Source organism: Herpailurus yagouaroundi, unplaced genomic scaffold (genome assembly GCF_014898765.1).
Source record: "Herpailurus yagouaroundi ecotype Mexico unplaced genomic scaffold, PumYag 202, whole genome shotgun sequence".
Classification (NCBI taxonomy): domain Eukaryota; kingdom Metazoa; phylum Chordata; class Mammalia; order Carnivora; family Felidae; genus Herpailurus; species Herpailurus yagouaroundi.
This window is the reverse complement of record NW_024412433.1, coordinates 758,851-774,884: the sequence shown is the minus strand read 5'-3', so window position 1 is coordinate 774,884 and position 16,034 is coordinate 758,851. Positions and strand designations below refer to the sequence as shown.

Here is a 16,034-nt window from a genome sequence, read left to right as displayed (position 1 = left end):
CCAGCCCGCCGGGCCCGTGGGAGTCACCAGGCCCACCTGGGTCATCCCCCTTTGGTTAACTCAGAGCCACCGAGGAGTCACCTTAATCACGTCTGCAACAGGCCCTAACGTGGTCACAGGGTGACCCTGGGGTAACCCTGGGGCTGCGGGGCACAGGCCAGGTCAGAACTCTGCCCGCCACACCGGTGTCAGCAGTGGGCCCAGCAGGTCAGTGGGGACGCGGTGAGCGAGGCTCACGACCCATCTCCCCGGGGAGGGGCCTGTTTCTACTCGGACTTCTTTTCTTGTTTGCCCCGTGACCCCAGGCTCAGACAGTTCCAGAAAGGTAATATCTAGGTGGTTTGAATCGTTCCTTCCAGAGAGGAAGCCAGAAGGTCCGTTTATCTTGGAAATTCAAAAACGTCCGCCAAACGTGGACTCGTTCCCTCTGTTATCTTAGCCTGTGCATCATCTCCACTTGCAGAGTCGAGTCTGTCTTCGGTCGACGCACGTTATTTCCACCTAGAAACCACCGCTTCTCCCCCACCCTCTTCCCAGTCCTTTGTCCCGAAATTCACTGCAGCCCAGCCTTGCTCTCTGGGCCTTTTCCTCCTTGTTCACCTTGAATGTCACCTCTTGTCACTGGCTCCCTGCCACGTCCCAGAGAACTTCGGGTCTTTAGGTTAGTTCATCTGACTGCCATGTCTAACCTAGTCCCTGTCCTCATGCCTGGATCGGTCCTTGTGGGGTTTGGGGGGGTTTGTTTTGTTTTTTTTGAGAGAGAGTGCTTGAAAGTGCGGGGACAGGGGCAGAGGGGGACAGAGAGAGAGAGAGAGAGAGAGAGAGAGAGAGAGAATCCCAAATCCCAAGCAGGCTCCACGACCGGTGCAGAGCCTGATGCAGGGCTGGATCCCACAACCCCGGGATCATGACCTGAGCTGAAATCGGGAGTCGGACACTCACCCGACTGAGCCACCCAGGCACCCCGGTCCTCGTGTTTTCAATCTCGATTGTTCCCACTCTGGCTCCCCTTCATGAGAGCGTCAGCCAACCTTTCCTGACACCTGTTCCCATTTCTTGCAATAACTCTGTGCTCTTTTAACTCAATACCCTCAGATCTGATCCCTCGGACTGACTTTGTCTCTTGAACCACAGTTGATTGCTGCTGTCGAGATTTTCTTCCTCTGCACGTCTTCAAAGAAGGGGGTCTGGTCTTGTTCAAAGTCAGGAGTGGAGGGAAACCCACCTGGGACTTCAAACGTCCCTGTCCAGATATTTCAGGCCCAAAGTGAAAGGCAGAGAGAAAGGGGGAGCCATGGGGACCCACGGGGACCTTGGGGGCTGTGGGGAGCGGGCAGGGCAGCAGGGGCAGCACGGGGGGCACAGGGACAGGGACGGTGAAGGCCCTGTTCTCAGGGGCACGGCTGGCTGTGGTGGCTGTGGTGGCTGGGGTCCCCTCCTCTCCAGCACTTGCCTGCCAGGGAACTGGGGGCCTTCTTATTAGCCTGCCCTCCAGCCCCCAGCCCAGGCCCTGAGTCAGCGTCCCCAAGGTTCTGTGGGGTTTCCACACATGGGTGCAGAAGGCTGTCCTGGATGTTGTTCAAACCTTCTCTACCCCTGTTCATTTTCCTGCTTAAGAATTTCCTCAACTTTTCAGCGAAGTCTATGTGCTAAAATCTATCCGTTGTTCTTAGAACTCTAGCGATTCTCCTATTTTTAGGCCACTAAAAAACGGCCTGTGTGCCTCTACCTCGCGGGAACCCCCAAAATCTCTGATCTCCAGGTCTGAGGAAGGTCTTTCCCAATTTTTAAATGTTTACTTATTTATTTTGAAAGAGAGAGTGTGTGAAAGGGGGAGGGGCAGGGAGAGAGAGGGAGACGGAGGATCCAAAGCAGGCTCTGCACTGTCAGCACAGAGCCCGACGTGGGGGTCGAATCCAGAAACCGCCATGACCTGACTGAAGTCGGATGCTCGGCCGACTGAGCCACCCAGGCGCCCCTTACCCAGTGTTTTAACCTGTCGGCCATTGAGGTGGGCACCCGGGAGGGGGATTCAGACGCACCTAAGGCGCAGAGGCCCCAGGCCCTTTTGACCAACAGCAAATCCCAGCTGCAGCGTCTGCAGCCAGAGGGGCTCGGGTCGCGTGGCCACACGCCCCACCGCCCACGCCCCCACCGTCCGTCACGTGGCCAAGCCGCCAGCACGTGCTAGAGCGAGGTCTGCGTCTGACACGGCTGCTTTCACTTTCATGGCTGGGTTTTCCCCCCGGTTCACATGAGCCAATGTGTTTGTCAAGAGAAAGTCAATTAAAAACATATTTTCCTAATTAAATGGTAGGCTGTGCTATGCAAACAGTAAGATTCTTGTTTGAGAGCAAATCCCTCCCCGTTTCCAGGGCCACCCTGGGAATTCGAGAGATCAACAGGGCAGAACCCAGCGCAGAGCGCTGGGACACGCGCCCGACACCGCCCCCGGGGGTCCTCAGAGCAAGCGGGGGTGCGGGCCCACACACGCCCCCAGGGAGAAGGGGTGTCCCCCCCATCAGAGCCAGGTCACAGCCTGCCGGGCATCCGACCTGCCCCAGCCCCCAGGGCCCCGCACACGCCCTCTTCTCCTGAGCGCGCTCCTCCGGGCCCCAAACAGCGTCAGTCAGGTTCCAGAAGCAAAGCCGCGAGCCGCTCGGCCTCGTGGACTGGCAGGCCGTGCAGTGCGGGTCGAAGGGCCCACCCAAGCCTGGAGCGGACGCCCGCCGTTAGTGACGACTGTCTGCATCTGTACCCCCTCAGGGCGCCGCACTTGCCAGACTTTGGGCACAAAGATTATTTTATCCTCATGCGGTCAGTTGGTGAGCTTCCGCCGCCACCTGCGAGACACGGAGCGGCCGAGGTCAGGTTCCCGAGACGCATGGGACTTGCCCGCAGACGCTCCTCGCCTCACTCACTCCATACGCCACCTCACTGCCTCTCCCCTGCTCCTCCCGCGGCGATGCGGGGGCCGCCGGGGGCCGCCTCTCCCCTTGGGGCGGCTGTTGTCGTCTGGACCTCCGTCCACCTTGTATTTTTAAATGCCAAGGACCCGCACACGCTATTTGACATTCTATTACACATGTAGCTAGGTCTCTGGTTGGACCCGTTTTGTACCTGAGGCTCTATCTCATTTATACCTGTGGCTGTGTCTGTGTCTTGGCCTCGAAGGCTTCTAGCTGCTTCTCTTAATCTGACCTGCCAACAGTGCCTCTGTGTTACTGGTCTTTTCAAAAGAACCAACTTGACCTCTTCTCGCATTTTTGCCTACAATTATTCATTCCAGCTTATATTAACATCCTCTCTTGTGTTTTTGTAATTTTCCTCGTTTCTTAAACTGAGTAAGTGACGTATTTATGTTTGAGTTTCCTCCCTCAATAGAGCATTCCGCGTTATCACAGTTTCCTTCCTTGTGGGCCCGTGTGCACCACGGGTTTCTGACGTGAGTTCTTTTTCTTTTTACCGCTTTTCTAAGAGTTTCAGTTTTTACTTCTCAAAAGAATGATGACACATCTGTCTCTCTTTTGGTTGCCGTGTCCGGTCGCACCGCTGAGGGGGTGAGGCTCAAGGGCCGTTAGGAGCTTTTGATTAGCTTCCGGACGGATCTGCGTTTATGGTCCTGCTTTATAGGTTGTCGGTTGTTTGCTCTCTTGGTTTGGTTTTGTCTGTTTGTTTATGGTATGTTTGGAGGGAAACTGGGCAACGTTTACAGGGAAGAATGAACGTTTGAGATTTTTAAAGGAAAACAATAGTTGAAAACCAACAGTGAAACTGACGATAAGGCTCGGCCGGTCAGAGCGGGAGAGCGGAGCGAGAGGCAGGCAGGCAGCGCGGAGTCCAGAGGTGTCTGCCATCGGGCCCTGGGCTCCTGTGCAGGCCGGGTCCCCTCCACGTCTGAGCGCTTCCCGGTGCCGGTGTTTTCCTGGGCCGGGCCCCGGGGGGATCTGGGCTCCGAGGCTCCCAGAGGGCAGGGCCGTGTGCCCAGCTTCCTGCGGCTACCTGGACCCTCCAACCGAACCTGGGTTTGCGAGGCTTGCTTGCCCAGCCCACATCTTGCCCAGCATCAGGACTCGGAACTAACAGGACACCAGAAACGACGATCACCGAGTGGTGCACCGGCTGACCTTCCTAAAAGGGGGCACCGTTCATTACGGTTCGTTTGAATTCCAGAAAAGTTGAGTCATTACAAGAGGAGCACAATCCTTCACAGACGTGGTTTGGACCTCTTTAAAATACCATGAAATATTTAAGCCATATTTGAAGGAAACCTCTGCTTTTCTGCTGGAAACGTGCACAAGCAGAAAACAGTAGGTTTCAAGTGTGCAGGGGAGGGTGAGTCACTGGCTTTAGGCACAGGCACGGTCCCCACTGTCCGTTTCTAAAGTACTCAGGCGTCAGACAAAAAGGAGGATGTCCAGGGTCAGCCCTGCAGCCCCTCCCCCAGGCAGGCACCCCCCTCCCGCCTCTGAATCAGCCTCCGACACAAGCAGGGCAAGTTCACGCCAGCATTTGCGACAACCGAGTGAGCGAGCGAACGGATGGGAAGGCCTTGCAGACACACACGCGGGACACGGCCGCGTGAGCGCTCCTGGCTGGCCCGGGACCCTGTGGCTGCAGGGCTGGCACCCGCGTGGCTCCTCAGGGGGTCCCTGCGCCTTCCCTCTCTGGCTCCGTGCCCGGTCTCCCTCTTCCTGAACGAGCACCCCACTCGCCTGTCTGCGGCCCTGTCTCCCCTCCCCCGGCCAGGCTGCTGGGAACAGCTGCCCCCCTCCACCCTCAGCCCCACGTCCCCCCACCTTCACACACGTGCAACGGTCACAAGCAACATTTGGTCCCATCCAAAGGGTCCCTTATGGATCTGCGTCTGCCTGACCTCTTGGGACATTCCACACGGGGGACCAACCTCTCCCTCCCTCTGGTCTCTGCCTCCTCCCCTCTGCTTTCACATCTCCTTGGCCCAGGACCTGTTCCCTTCCCCTCTCCCCTCTCCCCTCTCCCCAGGAGAGCCCTCCCCTCCCTGGGCCATCAGTGCCCTGGGCCTCCAGAGCCACCTGGTTCTGTGACACTGGCCCCACATCCAGTGACTCCTGGGAGGCTCCTCAAGACTGAACTCTGAACCTTCACCCCCAAAGGCGCCCCCTTCCCATCTTGGTAAGTGGGTCCTGGACCACCCGGCAGTGCAGGCCTGGGAGCCCTTGGGACACCAGAGGCTCTTCAGCCCCCACGTGACGCCCCCAGCCGTCTCTAGATTCCAAGCCATGTTCTTCAACTCCTTGCCCCCTTGAGTCCAAGTTACCACGGGCTCCCGCGTGGACAACTGTGGGACTCCCAGACTCCCCCAGCGCCACACCTCTGCCTTCCCGCTCAGCCCCCAAAGCACTACAGGAGTGACTCCTGATTGTCTGGGGTCTGAGGTACCAGAGGGCACAGGCCACCTCCCCCACGGAACTCTCAGGAAGATTCAAATGCAGGAGACTGGCCTGGCACGGCAGGCAGGACGGCGGCTTTGCCGGGCAGACTCGAGTAGGCTCGGGTGTGTTTGTTTGCTCATAAGAGCTATCCAGGCCCTCTGTGTGCCCGCCCTGGGGCCCAAGAGACACAACGGCGCCGTTCTGGGGACGGCTCCGGGCAGGGGGCGACAGGGACGATGGCTGACAGACGGCCAGGCGGTGCCGCAGGGAACCCAGTGCCGCGGGGCCAGGGGGCCGCGGGGCCAAGAGGACATCGAGCAGGGCTCAGGCAAGGGGCAGCAAGGGGCTCTCACTCGACAGCGAGCAGGGTGGGCGGGTTTGACGAGTGGCCATGTTCCCTCCTCAGCTTTCATCGTGAGGGCAGTGGGGAGCCACCACACGGCCCAACTCGATGTACGGACTGGGACGCGTGGTCGGCCACCCCGTGGAGCACACCTGGAGACGGCAAGGCGAAGGCGTCACGGGCGCCCAGGCAAACGATGACGGTCTGGGCAGGCTGAAGCCAGAGGGGCCAAGGACTGGGCAGGGTGGGTGAGTGGGTGTCGGGGGAGGGGAAAGGGCCACGTACCGGGGCTCAGTTTGAGCCCGATGTGTCCAGGGTGCCCGTGGGGCAGGGAGTAGTGTCCTAGGACAGATGCTTCTGTGCACACAGCAGGGTCAGAAGTGCTGACGGGGGCGTGGGGGGGGGGGGCGACGACACACGGGGGCAGATCTCAGAGGCAGAAGGGGGGCACACAGGCTGAGCCCACCAGGCTCGGTGAGCTGGGGAGGACTACCGTAGACCGTTACAAGGGCTGGAAGCCCTGGAGGGAGGCCACGCATCTTCTGAGGCCACCCCGGCCACAGCAGAGAGCCCGCCCACTGCAGCGGCGCCCTTCCCACCACGGCTCCAAGGGAACTCCAAGCGCACGGGTACTCGACCTGTTCTTGCCTTTTTACAACACAGAGACCCGCAGCACCGTCCAGGCAGATGCCCTGTGCTCCTGCCCCTGGAGCATACCCCAGGCCGTGTTTCCAGGAGACCTCACGATCCTTTCCGCAGGAGCAAGTGGACGCACTGCACGGGGCCCTGGATGAGAGCAGAAGGCACAGCCAGGGCCTGGCCCAGAGGGGGACGCGGCTGGAGGCGCAGGTCGCCTGCCTGGGGCGCAGATGCCAGGAGGCAGAGGGCACATTGGAGCCCGCGCAGGTGAGGGGCCCCAGAGGGCAGGGCCCCGCATTCCCTTTACAGAATCATCGTCCCCCCGGCAGGAAAGGAGATGCCGGACGGAGGCGAGCGTTCACACCTGGAGCCCCAGATGCCCAGACACCACAGCGGACAGACGGGGAAACTGAGGCGGGAGGGAGTCAGAGGCCCGAGGCCTCTCCCCGGGTTTCCGGCTCCACAGCACGCGCCCCTAGGACAGAGGGCCGGCTGTGGACGCGCAGCTCAGGGGAAGAGAGCGGGTGAGCCGTGGGCCAGGCGGGGCTCAGCGCTCAGCAGCAACAGCGCAGGGGAGGCGCTTCCCGCGGGAGGAGACGCCGCGCGCCGGCGGGACCGCCTGCAGGGGGAGCTCGCGGTGCTGCGCGCGCAGGGGTGGTGGGCGGGCCTTGGCCGCAGGGGCCGGCGGTGGGGGCGGGGGGTCAGTGGAGGGGCGGGTGGAGGCGGGGAAAAGGGAGCATCCCGTGGGGGTCCAAGCTGGGCCAGGCTGCCGGAGGCGCCTCTCCGGATGGGCACCTGTTCTGCACCTGCCCACCCCTCTCCAAGCTCAGGGCCGCCCTGTAGACCTCCGTAACCCCATGCCTGGTGGTGACGCCCCCACTACTTTTCCTCTCCTCTCGTATGGCACCCCGGGGTGCCATAGCAAATCGCCCGGCTTTGTCCCCAGTGTCTGGGCCACAGCCCTGCATGGAGCTGTGTGGCCTGGCACACGGCCTACCCCGGGAGCCCCAGATTCTGCCGTCCACGTTGGAAATGACCCCGGGCCCGGGGAGTGCCCTACAGACAGGACCAGGGCAACAGCTGGGGAATGCACAGGCCTACACAGTGGGAGACCAGGAAGGCTCAAGGGGAGAAGCCGATCTAGTCACCCCAGCAGTCTCCACACAGGGCAGGGTGCGCGACAGGGCCCCAACTAAAGCCCTCGAACAAAGGCAGACGGCGACGTCCGGGGCAAGGCAGGGCAGCGAGCCGGCCCCCAGTGTGCAGACGGAACGGGGAGGCAGTGAGGCCGAGGGGCCCACCGGCCAGTAATTCTGTGAGTGGATCCAGTCTCCATGTAAGAAACAGGTCGAAGTGGAGCTATTCGGGTTGAAATTAGGGGTGGGGGTCACCAGAGCATCTTCCTGGGGCCCAGGTTGACTGAGGGGGAGGAAACTGGGGCCCGGAGAAAGGGAACCAGGCGGAACATCACCCAGGCCCCACGCCCACTCGTGGCTCTGTGGGTCCACCCGGCGGGTGCCTGCTGCGGGGGGGCCCTTCCCCCTCACATCACCTGAGACGGACGGGGCTGTGTGGCAGACCCACCCGGCTGCCTGTGACGGAGTTACACCCTCACAGCCCCCTCTGGGGGCAGACAGGATGGGGACTCAGCAGGGAATACGGAGGAATCAGGCCATAGGGGAGGGTGGGGACAGCCTTTGCCGGGCTGATGACCTGGCGTCTGAGGCACCTGACCCTTCGCGTTCCATGACCCCATCTACAAAGTGAGGAAAGCAAGAGTCCTGGCGTTGACAGGGGTGCCAAGGGCCTCGGCCACAGTCCCCAGGGTAGGGTGGGCTTCCTAAGGCTTCACGGGGATGAGGATACAGAGGTGTCCTGCTGGCCTAATGGCCTGGTTCTCGTGACCGAGAACCTCCATGAGCATGCCTGGGCCCCATCTGGGCAGAAACCCTCGTGGCCTGTCCCCTAGAACAGTGGCCTGAAGTACTCAGTGGGCACAGAGGAGGAGCACGGGGACACGGCCCTGCCGGCTCAAGCCCTTCCCGCTGCAGCGCTGGCCTGGGCAGAGGTGTGGGAGGCATGTGCCAACGGGGGCTCATCTGCACACGCGGAACAGGGGACCGGGCCCCGAGGGGGGGGGGGGCATTTGTTACGGCTGCTCGAGGCAGCAGCACCCAGCCAGGGTCTCCCAGGGGACGGTGGGGAGGGTCCATGTTAAACGACACGGCCTCACAGATCTGTAGGGACCGCCTCAGGTCCAGGAGACCCCTGAGCCGGCCACTGCACACCCCTGCTCACCCAGACCTGCGGACCAGCTTTACGCGGGGCAGCCTGGGCTGGGCGGTGCGGCCCGAGGGCAGAAGGGCCAGGGGACCGTACAGGCCGGGCTTGGCCTCACCGGAACCGAGTCGTTGCCCGTGGAACGGATGACAAGACGGCGGGCGTCCAGAACTCGCAAACTTTGGAGGACAGAGGGGCTGGCGCAGCACATGGGCACCAGCAAGGAGTGGAAGACAGAGGCCGCCAGCCACCGCAGGAGCGGGACAGAGGGTGCGGAGTTGTGCCACAAACCAGGAGCAGCGGGGTCCCTCTGGGAGCGACGTCTGCCTTCGAAGGCCTCCCCGCGCCCAGCTGGCCCCCAGCCTCTCTGACAAGGAGGGCCCGCTGCAGTGCCCGCGGACCAGCAGGCCCGAAGAAGAGCAGTGAGGCCTCACCAGGCGAGGGCGCTGCTGGGCCTGGACCCTCCAGCACAGAGTCTGCCCAAGCACGTGGGAACAGCTGTCCCAGGGCAGGCCCTGGCCACCAGACCACACTGCCCAGCTGACGTGGACTCGGGGACAAGTGGGTTTTCCAGAGGCGAGTGGCCAGGTCAGCGGGGTGGCAGTCAGGGGCAGGGACCCTGGGAACGGGATGCAGGCACAGGGGCCAGCAGGTCAGGACAGTCTCTGAAAGCCACTGGCCAGCTTGTCCATGCAGGGCCACCTGCCCTCCCAGGAAGGTGGGTCGGCCCACCCTTACGGTCACGGTCACGGGAGTCCTGCCTCTCCTGAGAGGCGGGCACGACACTGAGCTGCTGAGCGGGGGGAGCCGAGCCTCCTCCTGGCAGCACGGGCCCGGCCGCGGTGGCATTGCCCAGGGCCGCGGAGCCAGTTGTGGGCCCCTGCAGCCCAGGTCGGGGAGGGGAGGAACAGCTAATGAGTTCCAGGAGGTCAGCTGTGAGGGGCCCCCAAAGCCATAAACCCTTGATTGGTGTCTCAGGAGGGGAAACCCGGATGTGGCCGTTTGTTTATTTTGGATTTCACTTTTCTCTTCCCTTTTTAACATGCACTTCCAGGAGTGTGACTGGATTTTTAGACAAACAGGACCTTCCTTCTTCAGTGGAAGCGGATCCGTTGTCTTCCGCACCCCTGAAGAAGAAAGAAGTCCTTATTTTTGTAAGCCGTTCTCCTATCACTGACCGAATAACTTTACCAGCAAGACAGAGCCGCCACGTCTCCGGGCCTCTGTGACACCAGCCCCAAGGCCTTGGGCACAGGGCAAGAAGACACCGAACGGAGGCGTGGCCAGGGGCCCCATCCGCCCCCCCCCCCCCCGCCGGGCACAGGGACTGGCCCGGAGCCAGCAGGACCCACCAGGCAGGCGGGCAGAGCAGGGTAGTGGAGGGGGCCCCGTTTGGAGAGCCCCGACTGCTGACAGGCCCAGCGCCCACCCATGGGCTTCCAGAAGGAGACTGTCCACATCCAGCACCCACGAGGCATGACCTGGGGTGTCCGTGCCTTCCTCCAAAAGGATCACCCACAAGGGACAAAAGGAGGCCCGCCAAACTTTCCGTTGAAAATGTTTGCTCTCTCAGTCCCCTGCCGTTAGCCCCCTGCTCTGTGACCAGCATGCCGGAGAAGGCCACCAAGAAGGGGGCACGGTTGGGGGCAGCTTGCAGCCCCCTAAAGACAGATGGTGGAGACAGAGGCTTGTTGGGCCTGGGTCAGAGTGGGCAGGGCCCTGAGTGCAGCGGGTCGGGGCTCCATGAGGCCAGGGCCATGCTGGGAGGGCCCCTGGGCGGCAGGCCCCGGAGGCCACCCCAAAAGATGGAGCCATTCCCCTCCCCCACCGGCCTGAAGCAGGCTGGCACCGGGAGCCCGTGCTCCTCCTTCAGCCCACGCTCCCTGGCTGCAGGGCCCTCCCTCTACCCAGCCTGCTCTCAGGGGACCCAGAGCCCTTTCCAGAACCTCCTTTCCAGAGGGGAAGGCTGGCCTGACCCCACCTCCCCCCCCACCCCCACCGCCAGAGGGCCTCTACAGACTCCGACCCCTGGGCTCTTACAGACGGAGCAGGAGACGCTGAGGAAAGAAGGGGACACGGCAAGGCGGGGGGCCTGGAAGGAGCAAGTGCCCCAGCCCGTGGGCAGCCTGCACCAGGAAGGGGACAGGGCGCCGAGGCACCACCAGCGGCGGCAGGTCAGCTGGGCCAGCCTCGGGGGTGCACCCAGGGGCGGGCAGTGTCCGGTGGGTCTCACGCCGCACAGCCCACGCGGAGGCGCCCACACAGCCGGGAAGGGTGCGGTGGACCGCTCCCACACCGACCGATGCGGAGACCCAGCCCCAGACGACAGTGGGGTCTACCAGGCTCACACCGCAAGGGGCAGGCAGAGGTGGAACCAGGGCCCAGGGCTCTGCGGGCCCCTCCTGGTCCCCTCCCCAGGCCCCGCGGGAGTGGCCACACGGCCGAGGGGGCTTGTGCAGAACAGAGCAGGACGGGGAGGAGTGTGGGAAGCGCGGGGTCAGGCAGGCCTGTGGGCAAGTCCAGGGGCTGCTCCTGTGTGTTTGGGGGGCATCTCCCCTCCCACCGCTGGCCAGACCCCTACCTCCACACAAGGACTTGGCAAGAGGGGCAGGGGCGAGCGTCAGTCTGTGACGCCCACGCGAACCCCCCCCACCCCCACCCGACGCCTCCCCCAGTCCAGCCAAGCAGAAACTGGGATCCCAGCAAAACAGCTGTGAGGCCTAGCCTGGAGGCCCGTGGGTGGGGCTCTGGGCCAGACAAGGCCCAGGGGCTGAATGTGCTCGAACCCCTGGGTCGCCCTGCCAGTCCTGGGCCGGGGGCCCGTGCCCAGCAGAGGGCAGCGGAGCCAGCTGGGGGCTGGAGGAAGGAATAGTAGCCCTAGGGGGAGGGCTGGACGCCCTACCCTGGACTCTGTGCAGCTCTCAGGTCGGTGGGCAGCAGGGAGGAGCCCAGGTTCTCACCTCGGGCCCGGAGAGCGGAGCAGGCCCAGGCACAGGCCCAGGGGTCGGGAGCTGGCCACAGGGCCCGGCTGCAGGCTGTGCAGGCCCTGGAGAGCCGGGAGCAGACCCCCCCGGTAGCGGCGGCGGCCGAAGTTCCAGGAGGAGGAAGTGGGGCCTGGACCTCAGTGCCCCAGGCAGAGGGAGGGGTGGGGAGGGACGGGCACCCTGTAGCAGCACAGCGCAGGGGTGCCTGCCTGGCCTCGCCCTGAAATCCTGCGGCAGGGGGGTCCCAGCCACCCCCAGGGGCTCTCACACTCCATCCAACCACCCCCACCACTCACCGAGGGGCGGAGCGAGTGTTCTGAGACAGGCCACCAGCCTCTCTGTGCCTCCATCGCTGGGCCCCTAGGAGGAAGGTGAGGACAGTTCTTGGGCCGTAGGGCACCGCGGGTAAAGTGTCCAACTGCACCTAGCACATGGCAGTCGGAGCACAGGTGACCCCCGCACCTGTCTGTCAGAGTCAGGAAGGGAGAACAGTGGTGTACGTGGGGACAAGGCAGTGACGAAACATGGCAGTGCCCCTCCCCCCCGGCACCCCGCCCCTCCCCCCCACACGAACGCACACCTGCTGGGGCTCACCCTTGGGCTCCTGGGGGCCATCTGGTCCAAACTCTCATTTTATAGCTGAAACCCAGAAGGGTAAAGTGACCACCCGGTGTCACCCCCAAGTTAGTGTCCCTAACCCACCAAGCCACATTTGCCAAATTTATAAGCCGAGCAGCATGAATTTCCTTATCACTCCGAGTGTGTTCACGGCCTGAATGGAAGGGGGTCCATCCACTGCGGGTGTGCAGTGTCCTCAGTCCATAGGACCCCTGGGATGGGTGTCCCTGAAGAGCATGGCTCCACATACCCCCCATGGGACAGCCAGCAAGTCCCCTGCCTGCCTGATGTCTCTCTCCCAGGCACCTGCCTCTCCTCAGGACCCCCAGAGCTCTCCACAACCACGGCCTGGGAGCCCTGGCTACAGGCCCTGCCCGCCCCCCGCCACCGCCCACCCACCTGAGCTCCTGCCCTGTCCCCAGGTGGCCAGTCTGAAGAAGCAGCCGGACCAGGAAGCACCTCGGCATCAACAGGCCCGCCTCGGCCAGGCCTTGCAGGCCAAGAAGTGAGCCCCGCTTGCCCAAGCCCCCAGGGTGGCCCGGCGGCCCCAGCGCCGACCCGACAGCGCATCAGAGCCGCCACGGAGAAAACGGACGTCTCACGCTGCTCAGAGGACTGTGGTGCCACGGCCCACAGCCCACCACGCCTCCCCCGGGGTCCTATACCAGCAGGCGCCCCGCGATTCCACAGAGCACCGAGCTCCCCCCGGCCCTTGGGACCTCCACCTCTGCGCACCCTGGACCGGCCTCCAGGACACTCCTCGCAGGCACCGCCCTGCCCCTGGCCCGCACCCGGCCTGGCACTCTGTCTCCACTTGGGACGCACTGATCTGGCCAGACCCTGGTCACCAGGCCCCATCAGGCCGGCTCCCACGGCCACAGGCTGCGTTCCATGCCTTCAGCTCTATAAACATGGGGAAACACGTGGAAAATATTTCCACCAACTAGAGCCAAAAACATAATGTCCTGCGAGGCCCAGCCACCACTTCCCTACGTCCAGAGGCCGCGGAACCTTCTGTATCCAGGAAGTGCAGGTCCGTCACAGTGGCAGGTGGCTGGAAATGACTCAGAATCAAGTCCCTGCGACTCGCCGGCCACGGGAAGCACTGGCCGTGAGGGCTGAAGCTGTTGCAGAATCCCCCCCTTTTCCAGCCTATAAACTCTGGGAAAATTCCTGGGGGAACCGGCCCCAGTTGCCAGGGAGACCGAGGTGGCCATCTCGGGCCTCTGTGGGGTTCACCTGTCAGCATTTTTACTCATTTCCCCCATGAACGTCGGCCAGAGTGGTTTGTCTTCCTCCCCAAATGGCCTCCCCTGTTTTGCAAGCGGCACGTTTACGATACGCAGGGCACCGGCCAGCCCGGTAAATTCCTGCGTGCACAGGTGCTGGCTGCCCTCCAGGACTCCTGGGGGCGGGCGGGGCCGAGAGCGCACAGCCCACCTCACTGCTGTCCGTGCACCTTGCTGCCCGAATGTGCGATCGCCGTATGTCTGTCTCAAGATCGATCCAGGGCTTAAAGTAGGCCATCCTGTCAAGACCTTGCTTTCCGCTTGAATTTAGCAACGTGTTCCCACAGCCGGTCATGTGTACGGAAGCAGCGGCTAGAAGGATGGAGGCAGACGGGTTCCATTCCGCCCTCAACTCAGCCTGCTCACCGGTGGCTGCGTGGCTCTGAAGCCCAGCCCAGGCTCGGAGGGAAGCGCCGGGTGACCCCCTGGCAGTGGCTGCCTTGGGCCCGGGAGGCCGTCCTGGTGCTATCTGCGGCCCGATCCGTGCCACCGGTGGAGGCTAGCGGGCAGGTGCACCCCTACTTCAGAAGCGTGCTCTGCCAAATGGGAGAGGCTGGGGCCCTGACAGGGGACGCGTGGCCCTCGGGGCCTGGCTTTTGGTAGACAGACCCCCCCCCCCAGCAGAAGGACCCCAGGGCCGGGCCAGGCGGGGGCGCGAGGAGGGAGGAACAAGCAGCCGGAGACCCGAGTCTGTGCGTGTCTGCGGCACCCGCTGGCGTCGTAGGTGCTCCCAGCACAGAAGAAGCAAGTGCACGCTCACGGGTGAAAGAGGAGAATGTATCTCAGATGCGGGAGGGGTCGGGTGACTTCTCGTTACTAAAATGAAAGCCCCCGTGTTTTGACCGACATCCTGGTGATTTGGTGATTTCCTTGCCCCCGGTTGCACATGCGGGACTTTCACAGCACCTGTGAGACCTCTCGATTTTTGTATGTTAATAGTTCAACCCATGTAGGAGATGCTAGTTTTTACTTACTCAACATAAAGTCATACGCTTAGGAAAAAGAGGATTTTTCTAGTGGAAATAAATTGGTGTTTCCTTGAGCATCTCCAGCACAAGGGCCGGTGCATCTGACAGCTACCCTGGAACCTGGAAGAGCCTGGCTCTGTCCTCCCAACAGCACCCTGGGACACCTGTTGACGGGGGACTTCACGGGGGCTTCCCTGACCAGGCTTCCACGAGGTCTTGCTTCTGGACCAAGGCCACGAGGCAGTCCGCAAGAGGTCAGAGTCAAACCCAGAGGCCAGCGAGGCTGCAGGCACAGCGTCCTACCGACTGGAGGACAGAGACGGACTGGGGGTGCTGAGCAGGGTGGGTCCCAGTGCCCGGGGTGCTGGAACCCTGCCGGGCATCCACCTGTCCTCACACGCACCACCCGCCCCACGCTTCCGGAGGTGAGGTCAAGGCAGGAGGGCCTGGGGTGGGGCCAGGCCCGAGACGACAGGCTGTACTGCTGCCCATGCCCTCCCTGTGGCCCGAGGGGAAAGGCTCACGGCTTCTTCCTTGACCACCCCGCACGGAGGCCTCCAGCCTGTAAGAGGCCCAGCAGCCCCCGCATCAGTTTGGGACTCATCAGCCTTGGAGGAATCCTAGCTCCGCCCCTTCCAGCTGTGTGGTTCTGGACAGGCTCTCTAGCCTCAGTTTCCTCACCTGTGAAATGGGCGAGCCCACCCCCGAGGGGCACGGTGAGCCCTCTATGAGGTATCGCCCACACTGACACCGGGCCCGTCGTGAACCCTCAGCGACAGGGGTGGGGGCACCATCACCACCCTGTAGCCACTGCAGGTGGGGTGTACGAAGGAGGAGAGCAGGGATGCCACAGAGAAAGGGCCCCCCGGGAGCCCAGGGAAGGCCGTGATTCCCACCAGACAGACGAGGCGGCGGAGGGAGAACGAACACCCTGAGGGCACGGGCCCCAGCCCCCCCGCAGCACCCCAGCTCTCGAGGGAGGCAGGGGCTTCACCTGGGCCACAGCTGGAGCAGGAAATGGGCCAGCTGGAACCAGGGTCACTGATATTCCGGCTTCTAAAACATTAATTTGTTCAAATAACTGCAAATAAAAACTGTGACGACGAAACCTATGAAAAAGAAGCCCGCCACCGCCCGTACTCCGTGACAGCAGATCCTCGGGTAAAATTGGAACATTCCCGATGGTTGGGGGCTGCTGCACGTGCCACGCTGAATACTCTTCTGAAAAACTTTTACTTGACGTTTTATCATGAGGCTTTTCCCCACGTCATGAAAAATGCCACAGAAGCTTGATTTTATCAGCTGCCAAACCTCTCAGCAAAGGGTCATGCGGGGGCCACCTGAGAGCCCTTCTGTCGCACCTGTCCCTGGCGCTTGTGGAACACTCAGGAAGCCAAGCCGAGTCTCTGCCCTGTGCCCTGGGGGACAGCGGCAGGGCGGGGGCAGGGCGGGGGGCGGCGGGGCGGGGGCAGGGCGGGGGCGGGGAGGGGCGGGGGGGG

The 16,034-nt window shown here is 62.8% G+C and overlaps 1 protein-coding gene across 1 annotated transcript in view; it reads left to right on the top strand.

Moving 5' to 3' along the window:
* The window catches only part of CROCC2 (ciliary rootlet coiled-coil, rootletin family member 2), a 72,268-nt gene extending 56,625 nt beyond the window's left edge, over positions 1 to 15,643 (top strand). Inside the window, exons 28-31 of the mRNA XM_040450333.1 lie at positions 6,517 to 6,663; positions 10,719 to 11,295; positions 11,595 to 11,749; positions 12,437 to 15,643. Of these exons, the coding sequence (XP_040306267.1) occupies positions 6,517 to 6,663; positions 10,719 to 11,295; positions 11,595 to 11,749; positions 12,437 to 12,787 (1,230 nt within the window). The 3' untranslated portion in view covers positions 12,788 to 15,643. The remainder of the gene's footprint in view (positions 1 to 6,516; positions 6,664 to 10,718; positions 11,296 to 11,594; positions 11,750 to 12,436) is intronic.
* The last annotated feature ends 391 nt before the right edge of the window (positions 15,644 to 16,034 follow it).